General features: G+C 45.7%; 1 protein-coding gene across 2 annotated transcripts in view; it reads left to right on the forward strand.

Annotated features, from left to right (window-relative positions):
* Positions 1–2,165: 2,165 nt before the first annotated feature.
* CFAP97D2 (CFAP97 domain containing 2) overlaps positions 2,166–24,937 on the forward strand; it is a 43,047-nt gene continuing 20,275 nt past the window's right edge. For both annotated transcript variants that reach the window (XM_054447119.1, XM_054447120.1), the window contains exons 1-3: positions 2,166–2,329; positions 19,591–19,671; positions 22,478–22,596. In XM_054447119.1, the coding sequence (XP_054303094.1) occupies positions 2,240–2,329; positions 19,591–19,671; positions 22,478–22,596 (290 nt within the window). In that variant the 5' untranslated portion in view covers positions 2,166–2,239. The remainder of the gene's footprint in view (positions 2,330–19,590; positions 19,672–22,477; positions 22,597–24,937) is intronic.

Consider the following 24,937-nt stretch of genomic DNA (forward strand, 5'->3'; position numbering starts at 1 on the left):
TGGACAGCTGGGACTCCTTCCCTGTGGGTGACAGCTGTGGGTGGACAGCTGGGACTCCTTCCCTGTGGGTGGCAGCCGTGAGTGGACAGCTGTGGGTGACAGCCATGGGTGGACAGCTAGGACTCCTTCCCTGTGGGTGACAGCTGTGGGTGGACAGCTAGGACTCCTTCCCTGTGGGTGACAGCTGTGGGTGGACAGCTAGGACTCCTTCCCTGTGGGTGACAGCCGTGGGCGGACAGCATGGGTGGCAGCCGTGGGTGGACAGCTAGGACTCCTTCCCTGTGGGTGACAGCTGTGGGTGGACAGCGTGGGTGACAGCCATGGGTGGCAGCTGGGACTCCTTCCCTGAGGGTGGCAGCTGTGGGTGGACAGCTGTGAGTGACAGCTGTGAGTGACAGCCGTGGGTGGGCAGCCATGGGTGGCAGCTGGGACTCCTTCCCTGACCTGAGCTCACTTCATTTGACCAGGAGCATCAAAAACAGCGTGTGCATCCAAACCACTGTGAATCCCCCACACTGTAAAAACAAAAACTTCAAACATCACATATTTTGTCCACTTTGCCCTCAATGCACGCTTTATCCATGTGAGTGTGAGCAAATGTAGAGCACAGCCCTAACTCCTCCATCCACCAACCGATGGCAGCAGCAAGCACAGTCAGGCTTCTCAGCACACAGGATGAAAGAACAAGGGAAGACAGGGCTACGCAGGGTCAGCCCCACGGTCTGACTCCGAGTCCCAGCTGAGGAACCAGCCAACAGTATGGACAGCACTACTTCCCATCAGCATGACTGTCAGGTATTTGTTGAGCACCTACTGAATATTAGGTATTTGTTGAGCACCTACTGAATATTAGGCTTTTTCTGGTCATTTTTGACCAATGACAATATCAGAGTAAAGGAAATTGATTATTCTAATAGAATTCCTCTGAATGTAACATTTAGATTGTATAGGCTAAGAAATCTTAACTAAGCCTTATGTCTTAAAGTGCTGGCTGTATTTCTAGGTAGGAATTCTTACATCTAAATTCTACAGTATATGCAAGTTATCTAAAAATTAATACTTGTGAACAATTATGGATTAAAATAAATTTTTCTTTTCAAAAACCCAGGCAACTTTAAAATTTTCATTAAATCAACAGTTTTAACAGCCTATAAAGGCTTCTGCCAAATGTTGAAGATCATTAGAGCTAGCTGAATACAGAGCACCTCAGCCACCTCAAGAGTGGCAGGGGAGGAAATAAAGTCATATTTTGGCTTCACTCACATCTTATTACTTCCAGATCTGATTCTTTCTTTCAGACTGGCAGCCACTAAATCCTGCTAATATTCTGAGCAAATTTCTCATGAAATGCCCTGTATCTGCTCCTCACATATGCATAGCTGAACAATGAGTTCCCATCCATGGATTCTGCACTGGAGTCTCATGTGATGAGAGCTGTAGTGTAATGAAGACCACAGCCTGACATGAAAATGATAATGCTATTTTCTCATTAACCAAATCCTCTGATGTGTCATCGCCAACATTGCGCATGTGGCTTCAACAAAGATGAAATGACCGACAGCTGTCCTAGCATCATGTTCACTTCATTAGTCTCAGGAAAAACCCATCCCAACCTGATTAAAGCAATGGAGAGAGGATGGCTTAAAACAGCTAAGCCTTTGCATAACTAATCTTCAAGTCAATCAGAAAAATTAGGGAAGATCTGCTGCCTAACCTTCAAACAAATATTTTGGAATTATCCGAATTATATAAATTATTCAAGATAGAAGAGAAAGGAGATAAGGAAAGCAGAAAGAAAGGTAGTAATTAAGAAAGGAAAGAACTGGAGAGCGGGAGAGGTTGGGAGGAAGGGGAGGAGAAGAAAGAGGTAGGGGAGAGGAAGACAGCAAGGAGCAAAGGAAGGGTGGGCAGAAGGAAGGTTAGTTGGAGAATTTCTCGGATCTTATGTGTGATTATCTCCTTCCTCTGTAGCTGAGGAGTGGCATCAAAATGGCAACACTAAACTATCCAAGATCTCCTGAAAAAAAAAAACACCCCAGTGGAGCAGAAGATCCCACTCTTCACCATTATTCTTCGCGTGTTGTTTGAGAATCCCAGACTGTCTTCTGGCTCCCGTTCTTCCACCTCCTTGGACGCCATGACAACTGTCACATGACCCTGCAAACACAGTGTCTCCAGGGCTGCACCAGGCCCCAGCTGCTCCTCTGTCTGGAAGGAGCAAGACGATTTTGTTGCTGAGATGCACGGAGCTCCCCGACTGACCTTTCCCTGTGCCAGTGAGTACCTGTGGCATGTAAGGGAGAAAGCCTATCAGGATCACAGGAGAAAGGTAGGCAAGTCCCCAATCCAGCCCTAACAGCTCAGCAGGCGGGCACCAAGCAGTGCCCACGAAATGCCTGTGCTTTCCCTGGAGTCCTGGAGGTGATTTTCTTTTTGGAGACAGCATGGTTGAAATGACTTTTCCTAACAAGATTCATCATCTATGTTGCCATCCAATAAAAATCTCATTAAATAGTTGATGGCTTTCTTTTTTTTTTTTTTTTAAGAGGACAACTTTCATGTGCCATGTTTTAGGGCCATCCTATTTCTAATCACAGCATATATTTAAGAAGTACTTAATTTTTCCTAAGTGACTTGAAAGCATCTTAAGACAAAAACACCAGAGGCATCCTTTTCTTTTTCTTTCTTTCTTTTTGTTTTTGTTTTTGTTTGTTTTTGAGAGGGATGTTGCCATAGGGGTGTTGCCATGTTGGCCAGGCTAGTCTTGAACTCCTGATTTCAGGTGATCCACCCGCCTCAGCCTCCCAAAGTGCTGGGATTACAGGCATGAGCCACTGTGCCCAGCCCAGCATCCTTTTCTCTATCAAAACAGTGGACTCCAAGGGGGACTAAAAGCCAACCCTTGTCCCCATTAGAAGATATGTTATTATTTCCATTTATCGGATGCAAATGTGGACAATTATTTGAGGGCATCGCCATGCAGATCCGAGGTGACCTCCCACAGTCTTCTGCCCACACCTCAGTGGAGGTGTCAGAGAATGATGTTCCACGTATCATGTCTCCATGTGTGTGTTGATCAGGCTGGAAATACTCTTAAGAAGGAGAAGTTTGGGTTTCTGTTTCTGGGAATGGAGACACTGCCCTGTAACGATCTTAAGTGACTACCCCAAGGAGTGAACTGCAGGTCAAGCATTTCTCTTCCTCCTGGGGTTGCAAGTGACATTGTGTGGCCTGGGCTGCAGGTCGCACTCATTGCAAGGCGCCATAGCACCCAGCCCCCACCCCACGTCAGGCCTCTGCACCTGCTGTCTCCTTTGAGGTCCCCACTGGGAACTCTTCCCGGCTCAACCTCACTTCCTGGCACTCCGGTTCCAATATCACCTCCCTGGAGTCTTCTCTGTCCCCTCTTGCACTCTCTGGCTCCTGGGCCTGCTACCTCTTGTCGCCACGTGATTGATGGGCATGTTCATTATTTGTGTTGTTTTCTCCACTCAGTGAGGGTGTTGATCACGCCCTGCCCGCCATGATGTTCTCTGCACGTAGAGTGTGGAGTGAGCACTTGGCCAACCGTTGTCAGTAGGGAAAGATGGAAAGGAGTGGGTAAGGCAATAGCACATATGAATCAGTTAGCATTACAGTAATACTACAGGATAGAAACCCCATGGGTGTTTTCTTGTTCGCTTTTGTATCCCGGGGACTAGAATATACCTCCTGCATGAGGTAGCTGGTCAGTAATCCTGCAGCCTAAGTGAGTAACCAGGCTCTGTACCTGAGAAACTGTAAGGTAAAGAAGGTTGAAATTGTCATCGTAGGAGGTGCAGAGATGATTGAATAGTGAAGTTTGGTAGGTTGACTGGAGCCATGAGGCCCCAGGGGGCATAAGCTAGCTTAGCAGCTCTGTGACATCGGAAACCTACAGGTACTGGGTCCAAGGATGGAGTCATTGGAACACCCCAGTGTGGCCCCTGAGTAGCAGCAAGGGGCATGGGCCGGGAACCCATGATTCTGGCACAAAAATGTTGAAGAAAGGGACTGGGTGTCTGACCTGGAGGGGATGAAGTGAAGACAGAGAACCAGTCCAGAAAGAGAGAAACTGGAAGTCACATATGGTCAAGGAACTGGTGTTGGGCACAGCTGACCAAATGATGAAAAGAAGGAAGTCGTGGTGAAGAACAGGGCAACTGAAAGCACAGCTTCCCAGCAGGGGCAGACACAGGTGGTGATGATGCCTGGGTGTCCTGGCAGGGGTATGCTGAGGGGCGTGAGGGTAGGACGTGAGACCTGGGAAAGGGGGGTAAGGCAGCTGGCAGAGCTGTCCCACAGGGGTAGGGCTCATTTAGGGCAAAGAAATGGGGGAAGAGCAAGATGGGCCCTGATGCTACAGGCCCCACTGAATGAGAAGAAGGGCAAGCTACAGCAGAAGGGTGAGGAGCTGCAGGGGCTGGAAGCAGCTACATGAGCAGGACCCCTCTAACACTCCACAGTTCTCCAACTGGCACTAAAACTTGGATGAAAACAATGCTTCTCCCAAATTAAGAGTGGAGAGAATCAGCTCTTTGAGTAACTTAGTTTTTTATTGCTTGGCTGAGAATCTCTGAAACTATAAAGGACCTTGGTAGAATAAGAGGAGATAAAATAAAAGGGGAAAAAAGACCTGTGGGAGAACAGTGCACTCCCATCCCCTGATGACTGCCCTCCTAGAATAGGAGCCTCATCCTCAGCCCAGCCTTCCCCCTGAGAGCCTGAGTGGCCCCTGCCCCCAGAGCTCCCCAACGCACCTGACCCCACAGCCAGGCTGGCCATGCCTGATGGGGTGGCCTGCCCCTCCACACCTGTGGGTATTTCTAGTTGGGTGGGACGAGAGACTGAGAAAATAAATAAGACACAGAGACAAACTATAGAGAAACAACAGTGGGCCCAGGGGACCGGCGCTCAGCATACCAAGGACCTGCACCGGCACCGATCTCTGAGTTCCCTCAGTTTTTATTGATTATTATTTTCATTATTTCAGCAAAAAGGAATGTAGTAGAAGAGCAGGGTGATAATAAGGAGAAGGTCAGCAAAAAACATGTGAGCAAAAGAATCTATGTCATAATTAAATTCAAGGGAAGGTACTATGCCTGGATGTGCACGTAGGCCAGATTTATGTTTCTCTCCACCCAAACATCTCCGTGGAGTAAAGAATAACAAGGCAGCATTGCTGCAAACATGTCTCGCCTCCCACCACAGGGCGGTTTTTCTCCTATCTCAGAATTGAACAAATGTACAATCAGGTTTTAACCAAGACATTCAGTTCCCAGGGGCAGGCAGGAGACAGTGGCCTTCCTCTATCTCAACTGCAAGAGGCTTTCCTCTTTTACTAATCCACTTCAGCACAGATCCTTTACGGGTGTCGGGCTGGGGGATGGTCAGGTCTTTCTCATCCCACGAGGCCATATTTCAGACTATCACATGGGGAGAAACCTTGGACAATACCCCGCTTTCAAGGGCAGAGGTCCCTGCGGCTTTCCACAGTGCATTGTGCCCCTGGTTTATTGAGACTAGAGGATGGCGATGACTTTTACCAAGTATACTGCTTGTAAACATTTTATTAACAAGGCACGTCCTGCACAGCCCTAGATACCTTAAACCTTGATTTCATACAACACATGTTTTTGTGAGCTCCAGATTGGATCAAAGTGGTTAGGTCAAAGTGGCTGGGGCAAAGCTACAAATTAACAACATCTCAGCAAAGCAATTATTCAAAGTACAGGTCTTTTTCAAAATGGAGTCTCTTATGTCTTCCCTTTCTACATAGACACAGTAACAGTCTGATCTCTTTCTTTTCCCTACAATGCCCCTCTGGCCTTGCACTCACTGCCACCTCCAGACACTGCCATCTCCAGAAACTCCTTTTTCCCCTTCCCTGTGCCACCTGGACTTCTCTTGGATGGGCTTGTTAGTAGACTGGCACTCCTGAGGAGAGAATCCCTGAGCTTTAGGATGTATCAATTAAAACCTCTGTCTCAGTCCATTTCTGCCACTATAACAAGATATCACAGATTGTCATTATTTATTTATTTATTTTGAGACAGTCTCGCTCTGTCACCCAGGCTGGAATGCAGTGGTGTGATCTTGGCTCACTGCAACCTCTGCCTCCCGGGTTCCAGCGATTCTCCTGCCTCAGCCTCCCAAGTAGCTGTGATTACAGGCGCACGCCACCATGCCTGGCTAATTTTTTGTATTTTTAGTGGAGATAGGGTTTCACCATGTTGGCCAGGCTGGTCTCGAACTTCTGACCTCAGGTGATTAGCCTGCCTCGACCTCCCAAAGTGCTAGGATTACAGGTGTGAGCCACCACGCCCGGCCAAAGATTGTCATTTATAAACAACAGAATTCACTTCTCACAGTTCAACAGGCTGGGAAATCCAAGGTTAAGGCACCAGCAGATTTGGTGTCTGATGAGGTCACTCTCTGCTTCCAAGATTGCACCTTGTTGCTGCATCCTCATGTGGTGAAAGGGGCAAAAGGGATGAACGGCTGTGTCTTCACATGGCATAAGAGATGGAAGGCCCAGGCAGCTCTCTAAAGCCTCTTTTATTAATATGAGGGCATTAGTCCTATTCACAAGAGCAGAGCCCTCATGACTTAGTCACTTCCCTAAAGGCCCCACCTCTTATTACCACAGTGGGGATTAAGTTTCCACACAAACAATGGAGGGACACAAACATTCCAGGCATAGTAACCTTCAAAACTGAAAAGCATGCTGGACACAGTGGCTCACGCCTGTAATCCCAGCACTTTGGGAGGCCAAGGCAGGAGGATTGCTTGAGCCCAGGAGTTTGAGACTAGCCCTGACAACATAGCGAGACACCTTGTCTCTACAATAAAATTTAAAAGTTAGCTGGGCATGGTGGTATATACACGTAGTCCCAGCTACTTGGGAGGCTGAGACAGGAGGATCACTTGAGCCCAGGAGTTTGAGGCTGCAGGGAGCCACGATCACTCCACTGCATTCCAGTCTGGGCAACAAAATGAGACCCTGTCTCAGAAAAACCAGCCAAACAGCCAAACAAGGAACAAATTAAAAAGCAAAGAGAATGAAGTCTGAATAAAAGCAGAAAAGACTATCCAAGGACTGTGGGACAATAACAAAGGTGTAACTTACTTGTAATGAGAATACCAGGAGAAGAAAGGGAGAAATGAACAGAAGAAATATTTGAAGCAATAATGAATGAGAATTTCCACCACATTAATGTCAGACACCACGCCACAGATCCAAGAGGTTCAGAGAATGCCAAAAAGGATAAATGCCCAGAAAACTACACCTAGGCATATCGTGTTCAAACTATAGAAAATCAGAGATAGAGAAAACATCCTGAAAGAAGCCAGAGGAACAAGACTCCAACAGAGAAACGGAGATGAGAATGACACGCACACCTCCTCCAGCCGGTAACCAGGAAAAAGTGGAGGGAGACACGTGAAGTGTCCAGACGAAGGGAAGCAAGACCCTAGAATTCTGTACCTGAGAAATTATCCATCAGAAGTGAAGAAGAAATAAACACTTTCACAAACAAAAATTGAGGAAATCTGTCAGTTGACCTGCCTTGGAAGAAATAGCAGAAGAAATTCTTTAGAGAGAACAAAAATGGTGTAGGTCAGTGACAGATCCACATAAAGAAAGGAAACCATCAGAGCAGGAATAAGCAACAGTAAAATAAAAACTCTTATTTTATTATTCTTAGTTGATCTAACAGATAAAAGTTTGTTCAAAACCATAATAACTGCATGGTATTAGACTGTGTATACTTATGTGTATATCTCTACCTGTGATACACGTACACCTGCTTTTATATTAATATAAGTGAAACGAATAAGCAGCCAGTGCCATCATGTCAGTTGCAGTGGGTGGGGGGCGGTGCGTGACTGGTGGTGGTGGAAACAGCTGCAGGAGTGGCAGTAACAGCGGTGGGACCTCTGTGTCCCACATCCCCAAGGCAGCCAACTGTGCTGCCCCAACCCTTGTGTGGCCAGGCGGGACCTGCTCCCGGGTCCAGGGCCTCCACCACTGTAGACTCTGGCCCCGTGTCACCGCTCCCAACCCGTGTGTGGCCAGGCGGGACCTGCTCCCGGGTCCAGGGCCTCCACCACTGTAGACTCTGGCCCCGTGTCACCGCCCCCAACCCTTGTGTGGCCAGGCGGGACCTGCTCCCGGGTCCAGGGCCTCCACCACTGTAGACTCTGGCCCCGTGTCACCGCTCTCAACCCTTGTGTGGCCAGGCGGGACCTGCTCCCGGGTCCAGGGCCTCCACCACTGTAGACTCTGGCCCCGTGTCACCGCTCTCAACCCTTGTGTGGCCAGGTGGGACCTGCTCCCGGGTCCAGGGCCTCCACCACTGTAGACTCTGGCCCCGTGTCACCACTCTTTCCTGCTGCTTCAGGGAGGGCACAGGAAAGAGGTGAACAGTACCCAGAGCCCACCCCTGGGAGCCCCCTGGAACCTGTCACCCTAAGAGCCACTGTAATGGAGCCAGGCCGAGCCACCTGCTGACGGGAGAGCAGTGCAGTTGGGCACACAGGAGCAGGCAGAGAGGGGCCCAGTGAGGACCTGGAACCCCCACCCCGGCTGTGAGGAGGCGTGGCCAGGGCTGCACACTCCACGGAGCCTGTGGGAGCCAGGAATGAGCAGGAGCCCCACCCCTTCTGAGTTGGCGTGTCAGGTGCCCCCTGGGTACAGCTGCAGCCACCCGGCCATGGCTGTGGACCCAGGCATGTGTGTGGCTCTGCACTCTCAGGAGCCCAGGAAGGCCCCCTGTCTCCCCACAGGCTCAGAAGTGCCTGCTCCCACTGCCTGGCTTCTCCCCGCTGTTGGCACCAGCTCCGATCTTGGAGAAAATTTGGGGCCAAGCCCAGGCACTGTCACAGCCCGGCTGGGTGTGCCCACACTTAGGGCAGAAGTGACATGCCAGCCCCTTGCCACCTCGGCCCTCTCCAGATTTGGGCACTGACAAGCGCAGGAGGGAGGCTGAGGGGGATGCAGAGGACAGCACAGCACTGGCCTGCAGTGCCTCTTGGCATGAACAGCCTGGGTGCCATGAACAGCAACAGGAGGCAGACGGACTCCTGGGCAGAAGGGGTCAGGTTCCTGGTGAAGCCCCACCTTCAAGCTGGGGAGGGCCTGAAGCCTGGGAGTCCAGCTGCCAGTCCTGCAAGCCAGAGAGGGAACTTGTGGTACGTTTCCCTGGGTCTGCCCATGGCCATCCATGGACCAATCAGCATGCACTTCCTCCACACTGAGGCCCATGAAAACCCTGGACTCAGCCACAGCCTAGCAGACGATGGAGATATGATGGGGAGAGGATGGGCTGACCAGCTGCAGGGAGGAGCTACCCGCTCTGCTGAGAGATGAAGAAAGGACAGGATGACCAGCTGCAGAGGGGAGCTGCACACCCCAAGATCTCCTCTCTGCTGAGAGCTGAGACGTCAGGACAACCAGCTTCAGGGAGGAGCTACCCTCTCTACTGAGAGCTGAACACTTGTCAGGACACCCTGGCTATGGAGAGGAGCTGCCCACTGTGGGTCTCCTCTGAGCTGTTCTATTGTTCAGTAAAGCTCCTCTTCATCTTGCTCACCCTCCACTTGTCTGCGTACCTCATTCTTCCTGGATGCAGGACAAGAACTTGGGACCCACCAAATGGTGGGGCTAAAAGAACTGCAACACAAACAGGGCTGAAACATGCCCCTTGTTCACCATGCTGTGGGTGAAGAGGAGAAAAGAGAGAAGGAGAAAAGAGCTGAGGCCCTTGGGGGGCCCAGACCTGGGAGCTCCCTGAGCCAGGGCTGTGACTCCCACTTTGGGGCCCTTCAGTTCCTGGAACCTCCAAGCTTCTGGGCACCACTGCATTCCCCAGTGCCAACTATGGAAGCTGCTTGCAGTACGCCTGGTCCAGGCACAGCCTCGCAGTGAGCCAGCACCCATGCTGGCACCTGGAGCTGCCCATCTCACTGCAGCAGCTGGCATGACTGGCTGTGCAGTGACTGGACCCCACACTCACTCACTCACACACCCCTCGCCACTCCACTCCAGTCTCTTCGGAGGGATGGGATCCAGGCCAGTAGCATGAGCTGAGCACAGCCTGCTAGGCCAAGTGGGCCCCGTGGGCCCAAGCAAAATTCGGCAAAGGTGCCACCAGCCACAGAGGTTTCCAGCCAGAAAGGCAACACCCTCAAGATTCCCATAAGAACACCAATGATAAGGAACAGGAGAGAGGTATTCAGATTATTTTGTAATATAAGGTACGGTACTCACACTACCTGTTAAGCAATATAGTGTTATTTGAAAGTGAACTTGAGTTATTTGTAAGTACGTATTGCAAATCCTAGGGCAGCCATTAAAAATGTAATGAAAGAAGTATGACTGATAAACTAAGAAGGGAGAGAAAATGGAACCATATAAAATGCTCAATTAAAACCACAAAAGGCAGAAAAGACAAAAATAAGAACAAATATCAAGAGTAACAAACAGAAAATAGTAACAAATATGATAGCTATTTATCCAACTACATTAATCACTTTGTCAGAGTAAATAAAAAAAAAAGGCCCAACTATATGTTGTCCACAAGAAACCACTTTAAGTATAAAGACATATAGCTTAAAAGTAAATGGTTGAAAAAAATATAGCATGTCAACACAAGTCAAAAGAAAGCTGGAGTAACTATATTAATTTTAGACAGAGCAGACTTCAAAACAAGGAAAGTTAAAGGGAAAGATAAAATGGGGTCGATTCTCCAAAAAGGCATAATAATCCTTAATGTGCAAGCACATAACAATAGAGTATCAAACTACTTGAGATACTACAAGAAAAAATAGATGAATCCCCTTATCACAATTGGAGACTTCAACACCCCCTGTCAGAAATGTGCAGATCCAACAAGCAGAAAATCAGTAAGGACATAGTTGAACTCAACGTCATCATCAATCAACTAGATACAATTGATATCTATCATCCAATTCATCCAGCAACAGCATAATACTCATTCTTCTCAAGCTCACATGGAATATTCACCAAGATAGATCATGGATCATCTTCTGGGCCATAAAACACATATTAGCAAATTTAGAAGACTAGAAATAATACAATATCTCCTCTTAGACCACAATGGAATTAAACTAGAAGTCAATAACAAAGATAACTGGAAGATCCCAAAACATGTGAATATTAAACAACAACAATGGGGGCTGGGTGCCGTGGCTCATGCCTGTAATCCCAACAATTTGGGAGGCCAAGGCAGGAGGATCACTTGAGCCCAGGAGCTTGAGACCAGCCTGGGCAACATAGCAAGACACCATCTCTACAAAAAAAAAAAGTTTAATTAACCAGTCATGGTAGTGCATGCCTGTAGTCCCAGCTATTAGGGAGGCTGAGGCAGTAGGATCATGTGAGCCGAGAAGTTTCAGCTATGATCATGCCACTGCACTCCAGCCTGGGTGACACAGTGAGACCCTGTCTCAAAAATTAAAAAAAAAATCACATGGGTGAAAGAAGAAATTTCAAGAGACATTTAAAAATATTCTGAACTAAATGAAAATGGAAACACAACTTACCATAATTTGTGGGATGCAGTGAAAGCTGTGCTTCGAGGGAAATTTAGAGCATTGAATGCATATATTAGAAAAGAAGAAAGATCTAAAATCAATAATCTAAGTTTTTGCTTTAAGAAACTCAAAAAAAGAAGCCAGGTGCAGTGGCTCAGGCCTGTAATCCCAGCCCTTTGTGAGGCCGAGGCGGGCGGATCACGAGGTCAGGAGATCGAGACCATCCTGGCTAACATGGTGAAAGCCCGTCTCCACTAAACATACAAAAAATTAGATGGGTGTGGTGGTGGGTGCCTGTAGTCCCAGCTGCTTGGGAGGCTGAGGCAGGAGAATGGCGTGAACCCAGGAGGCGGAGCTTGCAGTGAGCCGAGATTGCGCCACTGCACTCCAGCCTGGGCAACAGAGCAAGACTCAATCTCAAAAAAAAAAAAAAAAAGAAACTCAAAAAAGGAAAAACAAATTAAACCCAAAGTTAGAAGTAAAGAAATAATAAAAATTACAGCAGAAATCAATGAAATTTAAAATAGGAACTCAACAGAGAAAAATCAATAAAACTTGGTTCTTTAAAAGATAATTCTTTGGAAAAAAAAATCAGTAAAATCAATAAACCTGTAGCCAGGCTAACTAAGAAAAAAGAAGAAGGAGGCAAATTACTAATATTTTGCTATTATTAGTAATATTATTACTTATATTACTAGTATATATGTAATAATATAACTATAATAACTATATATGTTATAATATAACTATATTAGTAATAATATTACTAATATTAAAAAGCTATGATCATCGAGAAATGAAAAAAGGAGATCACTACAATCCCCAGGATATTAAAAGGATAATAAAGGGATACTATGAACAAATTTATGCCCACAAATTTGATAACCTAAACGAAAAGGGCCAATTTCTTCAAAGGTACAATCTGCCAAAATTCATACAAAATGAAATAGGCAATCTGAATAGACCCATATCTATTCAAGAAATTGAATCAATAATTAAACTTCCAAAACAGAACACTGGGCCCAGATGGGTTCACTGGCAAATTCTATTAAACATTTAAGGAAGAAATTTTACCTATTCTCTACAATCGCTTTCAGAGGACTGAAGCAGTGGGAATACCTCCTGTATGTATTCTGTGAAGCCAGCACTACCTTATAACCAAAACCAAAGACATTACAAGAAAACAGTAAACCAATATCTCTCATGAACATAGATGCAAAAATCCACAGCAAAACCTAGCAAATTAGATTAAAAGTCTATAAAAAGAATTATATGCCATGACCAAGTGGGATTTATTCCAGGTATGCAAGGCTGGCTCATCATTCAAAAATCAATAAATGTAATTAATCACATCAATGGGCTAAAAAAAGAAAAATCACATGATCATATCAGTAGATGCAGAGAAAGCATTTAACAAAATCCAACATTCATTCATGATTTTTTAAATCCCAATAAACCAAGAATAAAGGAAACTAGAAGTTGAGGAAAACTTTCTCAACTTGATAAAGAGTATCTCCAGGCTGGGCATGGTGGCTCGCCCTGTAATCAGAACACTTTGGGTGGCTGAAGAGGGAGGCTCACTTGAGCCCAGGAGTTTGAGAACAGCTTGAGCAACATAGCAAGACCCCATCTTTACAAAAGAATTTTTAAAATTAGCTGGGCGGTGGCTCATGTTTGCCACTTGGGAAGTGGAGATGGGAGGATCACTTGAGCTCAGGAGTTTGAGATTACAGCGAGCTATGATTGCATCACTGCACTCCAACCTGGAAGACAGAGAGAGGCCCTGTCTTAAAAAAAAAAAAAGGAACATCTGAAAAATAACCTCTACCTAACATCACACTTAATACTGAAGAACTTGAAGCTTTCTTACTAAGATCAGGAACAAGGCACTCACCACTCCTCTCACCACTCCTTTTAAACATTGTAACATTGTACTGAAAATTTTAGATAATGCAATAAGGCAAGAAAAGCAAATAAAAGATATGCTAATTAGGAAGGAGGAAATAAAGCTGTCTTTGATGGTAGACGACATGATCATCTATGTAGAAAATACCAAATAATCAATAAAAAGATATGTGGAAGGAATAAACAATTATAGCAAGGATGCAGGATGCACAGTTAATCTACAAAAGTCAATCACTTTCCTATACACCAGCAAGTGACAATTGAAATTAAAAACATGATAACGATTATATTAGCACCCAAAAAGTGAAATACTTAGGTATAAATTGAACAAAATATGTGCAAGATCTGTATAAAGAAAACTACAAAACTCTGATAAATGTAAATAAATGGAGAGAGATTTTATGTTAATGGATAAGATACAATATTGTCAAAATGTTAGTTCTTTCCAATTTGATCTATAGATTCAATGTAATCCCAATAAAAATCCCAGCAAGTTGTTTTGTTTATATCAGCAAACTCATTCTGATGTTTATATGGAGAGGCAAAAGGCCCAGAATAGCTAACTTAATATTGAAGGAAAGGAACAAAGTTGAAGGACTGAAACTCATGGACTTTGAGACTTATTAAAAAGCTATGATCATCAACACAGTGTGCTATTAATGAAAGAATAGGCAAATCATCAACTGATCTTTGATACAGCAACAAAGGCAATACAGTAGAGCAAAGACAGCCTTTTCAACAAATGGTGCTGGGACAACTGAACATCCACATGGAAGAAGAGGAATCCAGACACAGACCTTACAGCCTTCACAAAATTTAACGGAAAATGGATCATAGACATAAATGTAAAATGCAAATAAAAACTATAAAACTCCTAGAATATAACAGAACACCTAGATGACCATGAGTATGGGAATGACTTTTTTTTTAAATCAGCAAGCAGAGCTGGCAAGAAATAGCTTTTTAGACACAATGCCAATGGCATGATCTATGAAAGAAATTATTGACAAGCTGAACTTCATTAAAATTAAAAGCTTCTGCTCTGTGAAAGACAATGTCTGGAGAGTCAGGAGACATCTATAGACTGGGAGAAAATATTCACAAAAGATACGTCTGATAAAAGACTGTTTCCAAAATACATAAAGAACTCTTAAAACTCAACAATAAGAAACTAAACAATCCAATTTAAAAATTAGGCCAAAGACCTTAGCAGACACCTCACCAAAGAAAATATACAGGTGGCAAATAAGCATATGAAAAATGCTCCACATCTTATGCATGAGGGAAATGCAAATTAAAACAATAATGGCCAAAATCCAGAACACTGACAACACCAAATATTGTCAAGGATGTGGAGTAACAGGAACTCATTCATTTCTGATGGGAATTCAAAATCATACAGCTGCTTTGGAAGACAGAATGGTAGTTGCTTACAAAACTAAACATACTATTACCATACTATCCAGCAATTTTGCTCCTTGGAGTTGAAAACTTTTGCCCACACGAAAACCTGCACATGGATGTTTATGGCTTTATTCATAATTGCCTAAACTTGGAAGTAAAAAAGATGTCATTCAGTAGGTAAATGGATAAATAAACCATGGTACACCCAGACAGTGGAATATCATTCAATGCTAAAAAGAAATGAGCTATCAAATATGAAAAAACATGGAAGAACCTTAACTGCATGTTATTAATTGAAAGGAGCCAATGCTAAAAGACTACACACTATATCATTCTAACACCATGGCATTCTGGAAAAGGCAAAGTTTACTATGGAGACAGTAAAAAGATACAGGTGGGTGGGGGGGGGGGGGAGGAAGGAAGAGCTGGAGCACAGACGATTTTTAGGGCCATGAAAATACGCTGTATGATAATGCAGTGACGGATACCTGTTATTGTACATGTGTCCAAACTCATAGAATATATGACACCAAGAGTGAACCCTAATGTAAACTATGGGTTTTAGGTAATTATGACGTGTCGATGTAGGTTCATCGATTGTAACAAACATACCACTCTGGAGGGGCATGTTGATAATGGGGGAGGTTGTGCATGTGTGGATGCAGAGGGTATATGGAAAATATCTGTACCTTTCTCTCAATTTTGTTGTGAACCTGAAAGTTCTTTTAAAAATTCATTTAAATTTTTTTTAAATTGCAATCAAAAACACAACATAAAAGGACTGTGTTACCAAAATTGGCTTCTGAAGAGAAAGTCCAAACAGACAAGTTATCAGACAGTTATCTATAGTTTCATAAGAAAATTATACCAAACATTTGATGATCAGAAAATCCAATCCTGCTTAAATTGTTCCAGTGCAGGGAGAAAGAAAATTTTCTAATTTATGAAGCAAATAGGAGACATCGATCCCAAAACATGACAAATACTTCACCAAAAAAAGTAAAAAAAGCACAAATCAATCTCACTTATGAATGTCAATATAAAGGCAAAAACATTCATAAAATAATATCAAACAAAATCTGAAGCACACTTTAAATCATCTTAACCAAGGAAATTCCATAGATGCAAGGGTAATTCCATATGAGGAAAGCTACTAATATAATTTACCACAATAATAGGCTGAGGAAAAAATTATACAATTGGTTCCATAGAGGCAGAAAACATTTTGACACAATTCAACAACCACTTATGCCAAAAAACAAGCAATAAAATAGAAATTACAATGATATGTCCCTAACATGATAAAATACTAATTAATATCTCACCTCAAAGCCAGTATCATAATTCATAGGAAAACACTAAAAGTTTTCCTTCTATGGTAATAGATAAAACAAGGATGCCTACTATCTCTTAAAATTTCTAAATTGTATTGGAGGTGTTAGTCAATGCAATTAGACAAGACAAATCCATTAGAGGCATAAAAATATTTTACAATAGATATTTTATTTGTAAATGAAATTCCTAAGTATCTGGAAAAAAACAAAACAATCAATGGAAAAACTACTAAAAACAAAAAATAAATGAGTAAAGATAATTAGAGCAGCATAGAATATTCAGATAGATTTAATTGCGTATGAAAATTTAGAAAACAATAAAAGCAGCATCTGTATTGGTCCATTTGTGATGCTATAACAGAATGCCCAGACTGGGTAATTTATAAAGAACAGAATTTTATTTCTCACAGTTCCAGAGACTGGGAAGTCCAAAATCAAGGTACTGGCAGCTGGTGTCTGGTGAGGATCTTCTTGCTGTGTCCTCATATGGCAGACGGTGGAAGGGCAAAAAGTGATGGACTCTGTGTCCCCATGTAGCAGAAAAGCATGAGAGACCCCACTCCCAAAAGCCCTTTTTATAGTGACATTAATCCATTCAGGAAGGCAGGCCTCACCTTCTAACACTGTTGCAGTGGATATTAAGTTTCCAACACATAAATTTTAGAGAATATATTTATATATAGCAGTATCGTAGACTGTTTGGGCTACTATAACAAAACACTATAAGCTGGTGATGTACAAACGATAAAACTTATTTCTCACAGTGCTGGAGGCTGGGAAGTCCAAGGTCAAGGAGTTGGCAAATGTGTTTGTAGAGACGAAGTTTCACCATGTTGGCCAGGCTGGTCTTGAACTCCTGACCTCAGATGATCCACCTGCCTCGGCCTCCCAAGGTGCTGGGATTACAGGTGTGAACCACTGCACCTTGCCAAAGTTAATACAATAGATTGAAACATGTCAAATATGTTTTAACATTTTACTTCCTAATGTCTTTAAAAAAAAAACACCTCACTAGTCACCTTTGGAAGGTACTAAGAACCAACTTACTATTTTGAAATTGGCAAATAGAGAAAACCTAGTAATTTTCTTGCCAATGCAAAGCTTTTCTTCACAGAAGTATTCCAGCAAACAAATACAGATTGAATGATAGAATTAGAATATCTCCACTTTTCAAACCATAATTAAGTAATGGATCTAGGATCATTCACTGCTGCTAACATCACAAGGTAGAGACAAGCAAAAATTTGTACCTTCCAACAAAATGTCAATATACCACCTGTGGTTTATCAAGGAAAAAGAAAAACGAACCTGAATTTCTAACTGCCAATATACAGAAAATGTCAGGCATGTGATCAGCAAAATCCAGACTCAGAAACTCTACAGGACAAATTCTCTGGATTTCTCATAGCAAATTGCAGGGAGAAAAACAGGGAAATTGTACATTAGACGTAAAAGATTTACCGACCAGTGGCAATACAGGCCTTTTTACGTGAGTCCTGAGTCAAACATGGAAGGGAGGAGGGTGGAAGGGAGATCGGGTCTCCATTTTTTATACTAATAAGCACTCTGTTGGGGGCACTCATTTCCCCCCAAGAGCAAACATTCTTTGATGATTTTGCCAAAACCAATCTTTACAATGATGGTTACAAAACGGTGATTTTTCGACCGCACCACTGCTTCTACGTTTACCAACTGGCATTTTGCTGTAAGGAAACACTCCCTTCCCCCCTGTACCTAATGTTTAAATTAAACAAGAAGCAACATCAGATAACATTAAGGGGTTCAAAAGGCCTTGGTCAACAAGTTCTGCTATCAGGCAAGCTAGTGTGACATTTTTAATAACAGTTATGGTTCTCAAATCTTTATCTGGAGCTTGAAGAAAATTACTTCTAGAAAGCTCTGTGAAGGCATCTCAGATTAAACATATTTAACTCAGAATTTCCTGTGCATGCCCCAAACCCACTCACCACCTTCTCTGTCTTAGTGTCAGCTGATATGAAAACTGGAAGTAGAGGGCATTCTTCATGCCTTCCTTTCCCTTCACCCCCGCCCCACACATGTACACCGCACCTGGGCCTGGCTCCTGCCAGCTCCCCGCCCAGTGGCCCCACAGCCCTGGGCATGCTGCAGACCCAGGTCTCCTCCCTGGATGACCACAGGAGCCTTGGCATTGGCCTCCCTGCCTTCCTTCAGGCTTCTCTTCGTTCACACGTAGTGAGAGAGGAGCCTGTAAAAAGTGACCATGTGACCACGTCACTCCTCTGCCTCTATTTCCAGTGGTTCCCTTTCCTTTGGGGACCAAGTTGCAGCTCCTAAGTGTGCTCTGTGAACACCTCTCCATCTGCCCCTTTCTCCACCTCCTGACATCTCGCTGCATCTTCTCCACCCTCTGTGCTGTCACCACATTGCACGTGGGTTCAGTCCCCAGCCTGGCTATCCTTCTCTGTGTGCTGGGGGTTTCTTCCTCCACTGGGGAGTTTCCCAATGCTGTCGCCTTCAGGTTATCCGTGAGCAGGTCCCGTAGTTAACAATCTATAAAGGAGTGTCTAGAATATGCGGGGATTCCTTTTTATTGCAAGCAGTGATACATACAGGTCTCATGCATTTAACCTGTCACATTTTAAATATAAATGTTTCCCTTATTTGTAGCTTTTCTAATTGGAAACTTTAGAGATTGTTGTACAGCTAATGCCTAAGGTGCTCATCCTGAAATACTGGTGGAGAGCTTGGAAATTAAAGTGAGGTGGATGCAGGGACATAACTCACTGTATAAAAGGCCTCTTGGTGGCTGGGTGCAGTGGCTTACGCCTGTAATCCCAGCACTTTGGGAGGCCAAGGCGGGCGGATCACAAGGTCAGAAGATCGAGACCATCCTGGCTAACGCGTTGAAACCCTGTCTCTACTAAAAATTACAAAAAAAACCCAGCCGGGCATGGTGGTGGGCGCCTGTAGTCCCAGCTACTCAGGAGGCTGAGGCAGGAGAATGGCCTGAACCCAGCAGACGGAGCTTGCAGTGAGCCAAGATCGTGCCACCATGCTCCAGCCTGGGCGACAGAGCGAGACTCAAAAAAAAAAAAGCCTCTTGGCAATAGAGTGCAGACTAGAAATGTCATCAGGTGTTGGCATTTAACAAATTCTCACCCTGCACCCACTTAATTCTCTCTTTTAAAAGGGCAATAGAGGCTCATTTCTGAGGGTGCCTGGCTTCCTCCAGGGATACTCGGATTCCGAATCTAAGCACGAGCCTCTCAGAACTTCATGCCGTATGCTGACGTGGAATCCCTGGTGCCATGAAAGACCCCAGAGCAGCACAGTCTGAGCTCACTCTGTTTCCAATACTGCGCCCAAGTAACGCTGCCTCCTCATGCCACAGGTCCAGAGTGCCCGGCCGCTGGTAGACACCTGCGCCCCGCTGACGTTCCACCATCTCCACCTGAAACTCAAGAGGCTGAAGGTACACTTTCATTTCTACCTTACTTAATGTAATAGCTAACTAGAAAATGCCAGCTTAAAAGCCCAGGAAAATAGAAAAGGCAGGGTTAGTAAGGAATAAACTCACCAAAGACAAAATGCAGTCTAGGTGATTAATTAGCCCCATCTGTCTGTGAGGGAGCTGGTTGATAATTGGAGCAGAAATCTTTCCCCAGTCATCGTGCTGACTGTAAACCAAAAATTATCTGAGACAGGTCTCAATCAATTTAGAAGTTTATTTTGCCAAGTTTAAGGATCTGCCCGTGACACAGCCCCAGAAAGTCCTTGAGAACATGTTCCCAAGGTGGTCAAGATACAGCTTGGTTTGATACATTTTAGGGAGACTTGAGACGTCAATCAATACGTGTAAGGTGTACATTGGTTTCATCCAGAAAGGCAGGACAACTTGGAGTGGGAGCAGGGGTACTTCCAGGTCACAGGTGGATTCAAAGATTTCCTGACTGCCAATTGGTTGAAAGAATTTATCTAAAGACCTGGAATCAATAGAAGGGAGTGTCTAGGTTAAGCCAAGGGGTTGTGGAGACCAAAGTTCTTATCGTGCAGATGAAGCCTCCAGGTAGCAGGCTTCAGGGGAAATAGATTGTAAATGTTGCTCATCAGAGTTAAAAAGGTGCCAGACTCTTAGTAAATTCTCTCCTGGATCAGGAAGAAGACCTGGAAAGGGAAGGAGATTCTCTACAGAATGTAGATTTTTCTCCACAAGAGACAGCTTTGCAGGGCCATTTTGAAATGTGTCAAATAAATATATTTTGGGGTAAAATAGTTATATATATTTTTAACGCCTGCTATCTATCATGTTGGTATCTTATTGCTACAAAGAGTCTTTTTGGCAGTTTTAAGGTCTCTGTTTTAACCTTAATGCTGGTCAGCTGTGCCTAAATTCCATCGGGAGCAGGGCATAATGAGGCATGTCCAACCCCACTTCCCATCATGGCCTGAACTAGTTTGTCAGGTTAACTTAGGAATGCCCTTGGCCAAGAGGAGGGGTCTGTTCAGTTGGCTGGGAGTTGTGGAGGGGGCTTAGAATTTTATTTGTGGTTTACGTGACCCATCATGTCTTGGGGGGAAGGGAAGTGGATTCACAGTGACAATTTATTCAGTGCAGTTCCAGAATAACTAGCATCATTCCCTTACAGTAAACCATTTCTTAACCACCTCAGAATGTTGGGTTTTTGGTTTGCTTGTTTTTGAGATAGAGTCTCACTGTGTCGCCCAGGCTGGAGTCCAGTGACACAACTTCAGCTCACTGCAGCCTCTGCCTCCCAGGTTCAAGTGATTCTCCTGACTCAGCCTCCCGAGTAGCTGGGATTACAGGCGCGCCCACCATCAAGCCCGGCTAATTTTTGTGTTTTTAGTAGTGATGGGGTTTCACCATGTTGGCCAGGCTGGTCTCAAACTCCTGACTTCCGGTGATCTGCCCGCCTCGGCCTCCTGAAATGCTGGGATTACAGGCATTGTTTATTTCTTTTTTCTTTTCTTTTCTTTTTTTCTTTATTTTTTTAGACGGAGTCTCGCTCTGTTGCCTGGCTGGTGTGCAGTGGCACGATCTCGGCTCACTGCAACCTCCGCCTCCCGGGTTCAAGCGATTCCCCTGCCTCAGCCTCTCCAGTACCTGGGACTACAGGCCGGCACCACCACGCCCAGCTAATTTTTTGTATTTTAGTAGAGACAGGGTTTCACCATGTTGGCCAGGATGGTCTGATCTCCTGACCTTGTGAAGTTTACCTCATTTGGTGAGTGAGAATTGCATGGCTATCTCGAAGTAATGCCTCCAGGACAAAATGCTGTGGGCTTTCTATGTGCCTGTTAAGCAGTGGTGTTAAAATGGGCTGAGCTGAAGCCAAGTAACCAGTCTTCAGCATTTGTGCAGACCGACCGCTTAGAAGCCTAAAACAAGAGGCAGATTCTTTTCCTCTGGGCTCAAATATTCTCTTCTTATAATTGAATAAAATATCTCTACCTTTCTTAAAATATAAAAAAGATTTCCTCATTAGCACCGCCGCCACATGTTACTTTTGGAGGGTGACCTAATTTTACAAGATAGTGCCTCGCTTCGGTGTTAACTCTGTCACTTACTCCACCCAATGCGTTCCAATCCATGGCCAAAGCAGCTGGTGGTCCCCGCTGAGGCGTGACAGTGGGTCCCCGTGGGTACGGTCCCCGCTGAGGCGTGACAGTGGGTCCCCGTGGGTACGGTCCCCGCTGAGGCGTGACGGCGCGTCCCCGTGGGTACGGTCCCCGCTGAGGCGTGACAGTGGGTCCCCGTGGGTACGGTCCCCGCTGAGGCGTGACAGTGGGTCCCCGTGGGTACGGTCCCCGCTGAGGCGTGACCATGGGTCCCCGTGGGTACGGTCCCCGCTGAGGCGTGACAGTGGGTCCCCGTGGGTACGGTCCCCGCTGAGGCGTGACGGTGCGTCCCCGTGGGTACGGTCCCCGCTGAGGCGTGACAGTGGGTCCCCGTGGGTACGGTCCCCGCTGAGGCGTGACAGTGGGTCCCCGTGGGTACGGTCCCCGCTGAGGCGTGACAGTGGGTCCCCGTGGGTACGGTCCCCGCTGAGGCGTGACAGTGGGTTCCCGTGGGTACGGTCCCCGCTGAGGCGTGACGGCGCGTCCCCGTGGGTGCGGTCCCCGCTGAGGCGTGACGGCGCACTCGCCAATATGAGACGAGGCAGCGTAAAGCTCCCAGGGCACTCAAGTCACAGAAACGTGGCGTGAGGAAGAGCCTCGCAATCTGCCGGCGCCCCTCCAGCCTCCTTCTCTGTCCCCAGCTGGAGGAGGAACGGCTCTCCGTCATCGAGAGGGACAACCGCCTGCTCCTGGAGAAGGTGGCCTCGGTCATGAGAACCAAGGGACAGAATGACAGCAAAAACGACTCCACGCACAGGAGGTAAGGGAGGGGCTCCTGCCATCCCACCGCGCTCAGCACCAAACCCGAGTGCCGGGAAGGGGTTGGGGATGAGCAGAAGAGCTGCCCGTGGGTCGGAGTCGAGGCGTTTCTGTCCTCTCCCGAAAACAGCCACAGCTCTGAGGGGTGCCCTTTTCCTTGGCGGATTGTGATTGCAAGTTTTACTTGAGACTCCTAGGCTGTTTCCGCAACCGACAACTAAATCACAGTTAGCCGCCGTGAGCTGGCCGTGAGCCAGACGCTCCTCTGAACCTGCCGAAGCGCTGGACTCCGAACCCTCGCAGGACCCCCTGTGCTACGGGCTCTCGTGCGCGTCACAGGATAGTAGGGAACGGAGGCACTGGCAGGTGGCAGAACTTGGCCAAGGTTGCAGTTCGGCGGCGGAGGAACACAGGCTGTACCTGAGCCCTGCTCATGCAGTTCTCGAAGGTGTCAGTTTCCAAAAGCAGCAAAAGGTTTTGTTTTTCTGTCAGCAGACCACTAGGTCCAGCATCTTTCTGGAAAAAACACCGAAAATCATGTCCTTTGCATCTTGTGTGGGTCCCAGCCTGGGATGCTGGTGCTGTTCTTTCATAACCTCACTTTTCACCCAGAAGTGGAGTTCTGCCCTCTGTGAAAATGAACATCAGCAGGCTTTCATACTCCTTAAAACCACCTTATGAATGCTTGACTGTGAATCCTAAAAGCCTCTCTTGTCTAAGGTCAATAACCTCTGTCCCCCTGCATCCTACACATCCTAGAATAACCTCATAGTTACACCATGGCCCTTTCCCTGTAAGTGCAAGATTTTGACGGTGATTGTGATAGTTAATTCTAATGAAGGGGTTTTTGTTCCAGAAGTAGTTGAAACTTTTAAGACTTTTGGCCTGTATCTATCCCCAAGAAGCTTATAGTAGTTTCAGATTTCATAATAAAATATAATTGATCCTCAGGTACCTCGAGGTGTGTGATACAGGAAGACTGCAGGCCCAGCAGGGTGCACCACTGGGAAGGTGCTGCTCCAAGCTCAGGCGGGCCCTGCATGGTCCTGTGTGCTGGCTCTGTTCAAAGGCCCAACCAGAGCAAACCTGCCTCAGAGATGATTTACTGCGGGCTTCCAGGGCTTCAACAGAAGCCATGGGAAAGTTAACCATTTTTCTCAAGAATGCATCAGTTTGGGGCTTGATAACTGGCTATTTCATGTCTCAGTTGACTCCATTCTTTAACAAAGGACACTTGCCAAGTTAATGCACAATGCTGGAGAGAAACAGTTCATTTTCAGGGGAGTCTCAGCTGCTTCTGGAGCACTGCAGACCAGTTGGTTGATGGAATAAACATATCTAGCTACCTGGTCAGCCAGTAGCACAAATCAACATGAGAGAAACTATAGAGCCAACAATTGGACCTTCACTCCTGATTTCATTTTTCATGTCTTTATTCAGATGTGATTGGCATACAGTAAACACATATTCAAAGTGTATGTGATAGGTTTGTCATATGATACACCCATGACACCAGCACCCCAGTCAAGACAGTAAACACGTTCATCACTCCCCAGGTTTCCCTGAGCCTGTCGGTCCCCCTACCCACCACCCTCTACCCATCAAAGGTTCCCTATGGGTGCCTTTGCACTTTCTGGATTTTATGTGTGTAGGTTCATCAAGTATATGCGTTTTGTCTGCCTTTCACTTGGCATAACGTTGAGTAGTGCTCCATCGTATGGATCTATCACAATGTGTTTATCCATTCACCTGTTGATGAGCATTTGGGTGGTTTCCAGTTTTGGGCTATTACAAATAAGGCTGCAATCAGAGTTTATGTAAAAAGAAAATCAGAGATGAGTACCTCTGCCCAAGACTGAAAACTCAATGACAAGTGGATTTCAAGTGGGATCCACATGAGAGACCCCCAGAATGACCGCATGAGGAGCTCCCTCAACCCACTCCCCAGCAAAACTTTTGAAAATGGTTAAAACACAGTCATTTAGAGTCTCTGCTGTATGGTCCTAAGAAGAAACATATTCAAGAAAAGCTACTGTAATTTGACAAGAACAGCAAATGTCCCTGGTATTTGAGCTAAAATCTGCTCTCTCCCCACTGTTTCCAGCTCAGCAATGCAGATGCACACCAGAAGCTGCAGCCAAGCACATGGGATCTGCTCCCCACAGCTCCTAGTCAAAGGGCCTTCTTCCTGGAAGGGGCGGGGCCTTACTTTTCTCATCTTGTCTGTAGTTGCCTGTCGCTGAGACTAAATCCCAGGTGAGTGTGGCCCTGCGCTGGAGATGCTCTTGTTCTGCCCAGCTCCTGTTTGTGGAATGGATGCTCAGCCTACAGCCTTGGGAATG

This window comes from Pongo pygmaeus, chromosome 14, assembly GCF_028885625.2.
Source record: "Pongo pygmaeus isolate AG05252 chromosome 14, NHGRI_mPonPyg2-v2.0_pri, whole genome shotgun sequence".
Lineage (NCBI taxonomy): Eukaryota > Metazoa > Chordata > Mammalia > Primates > Hominidae > Pongo > Pongo pygmaeus.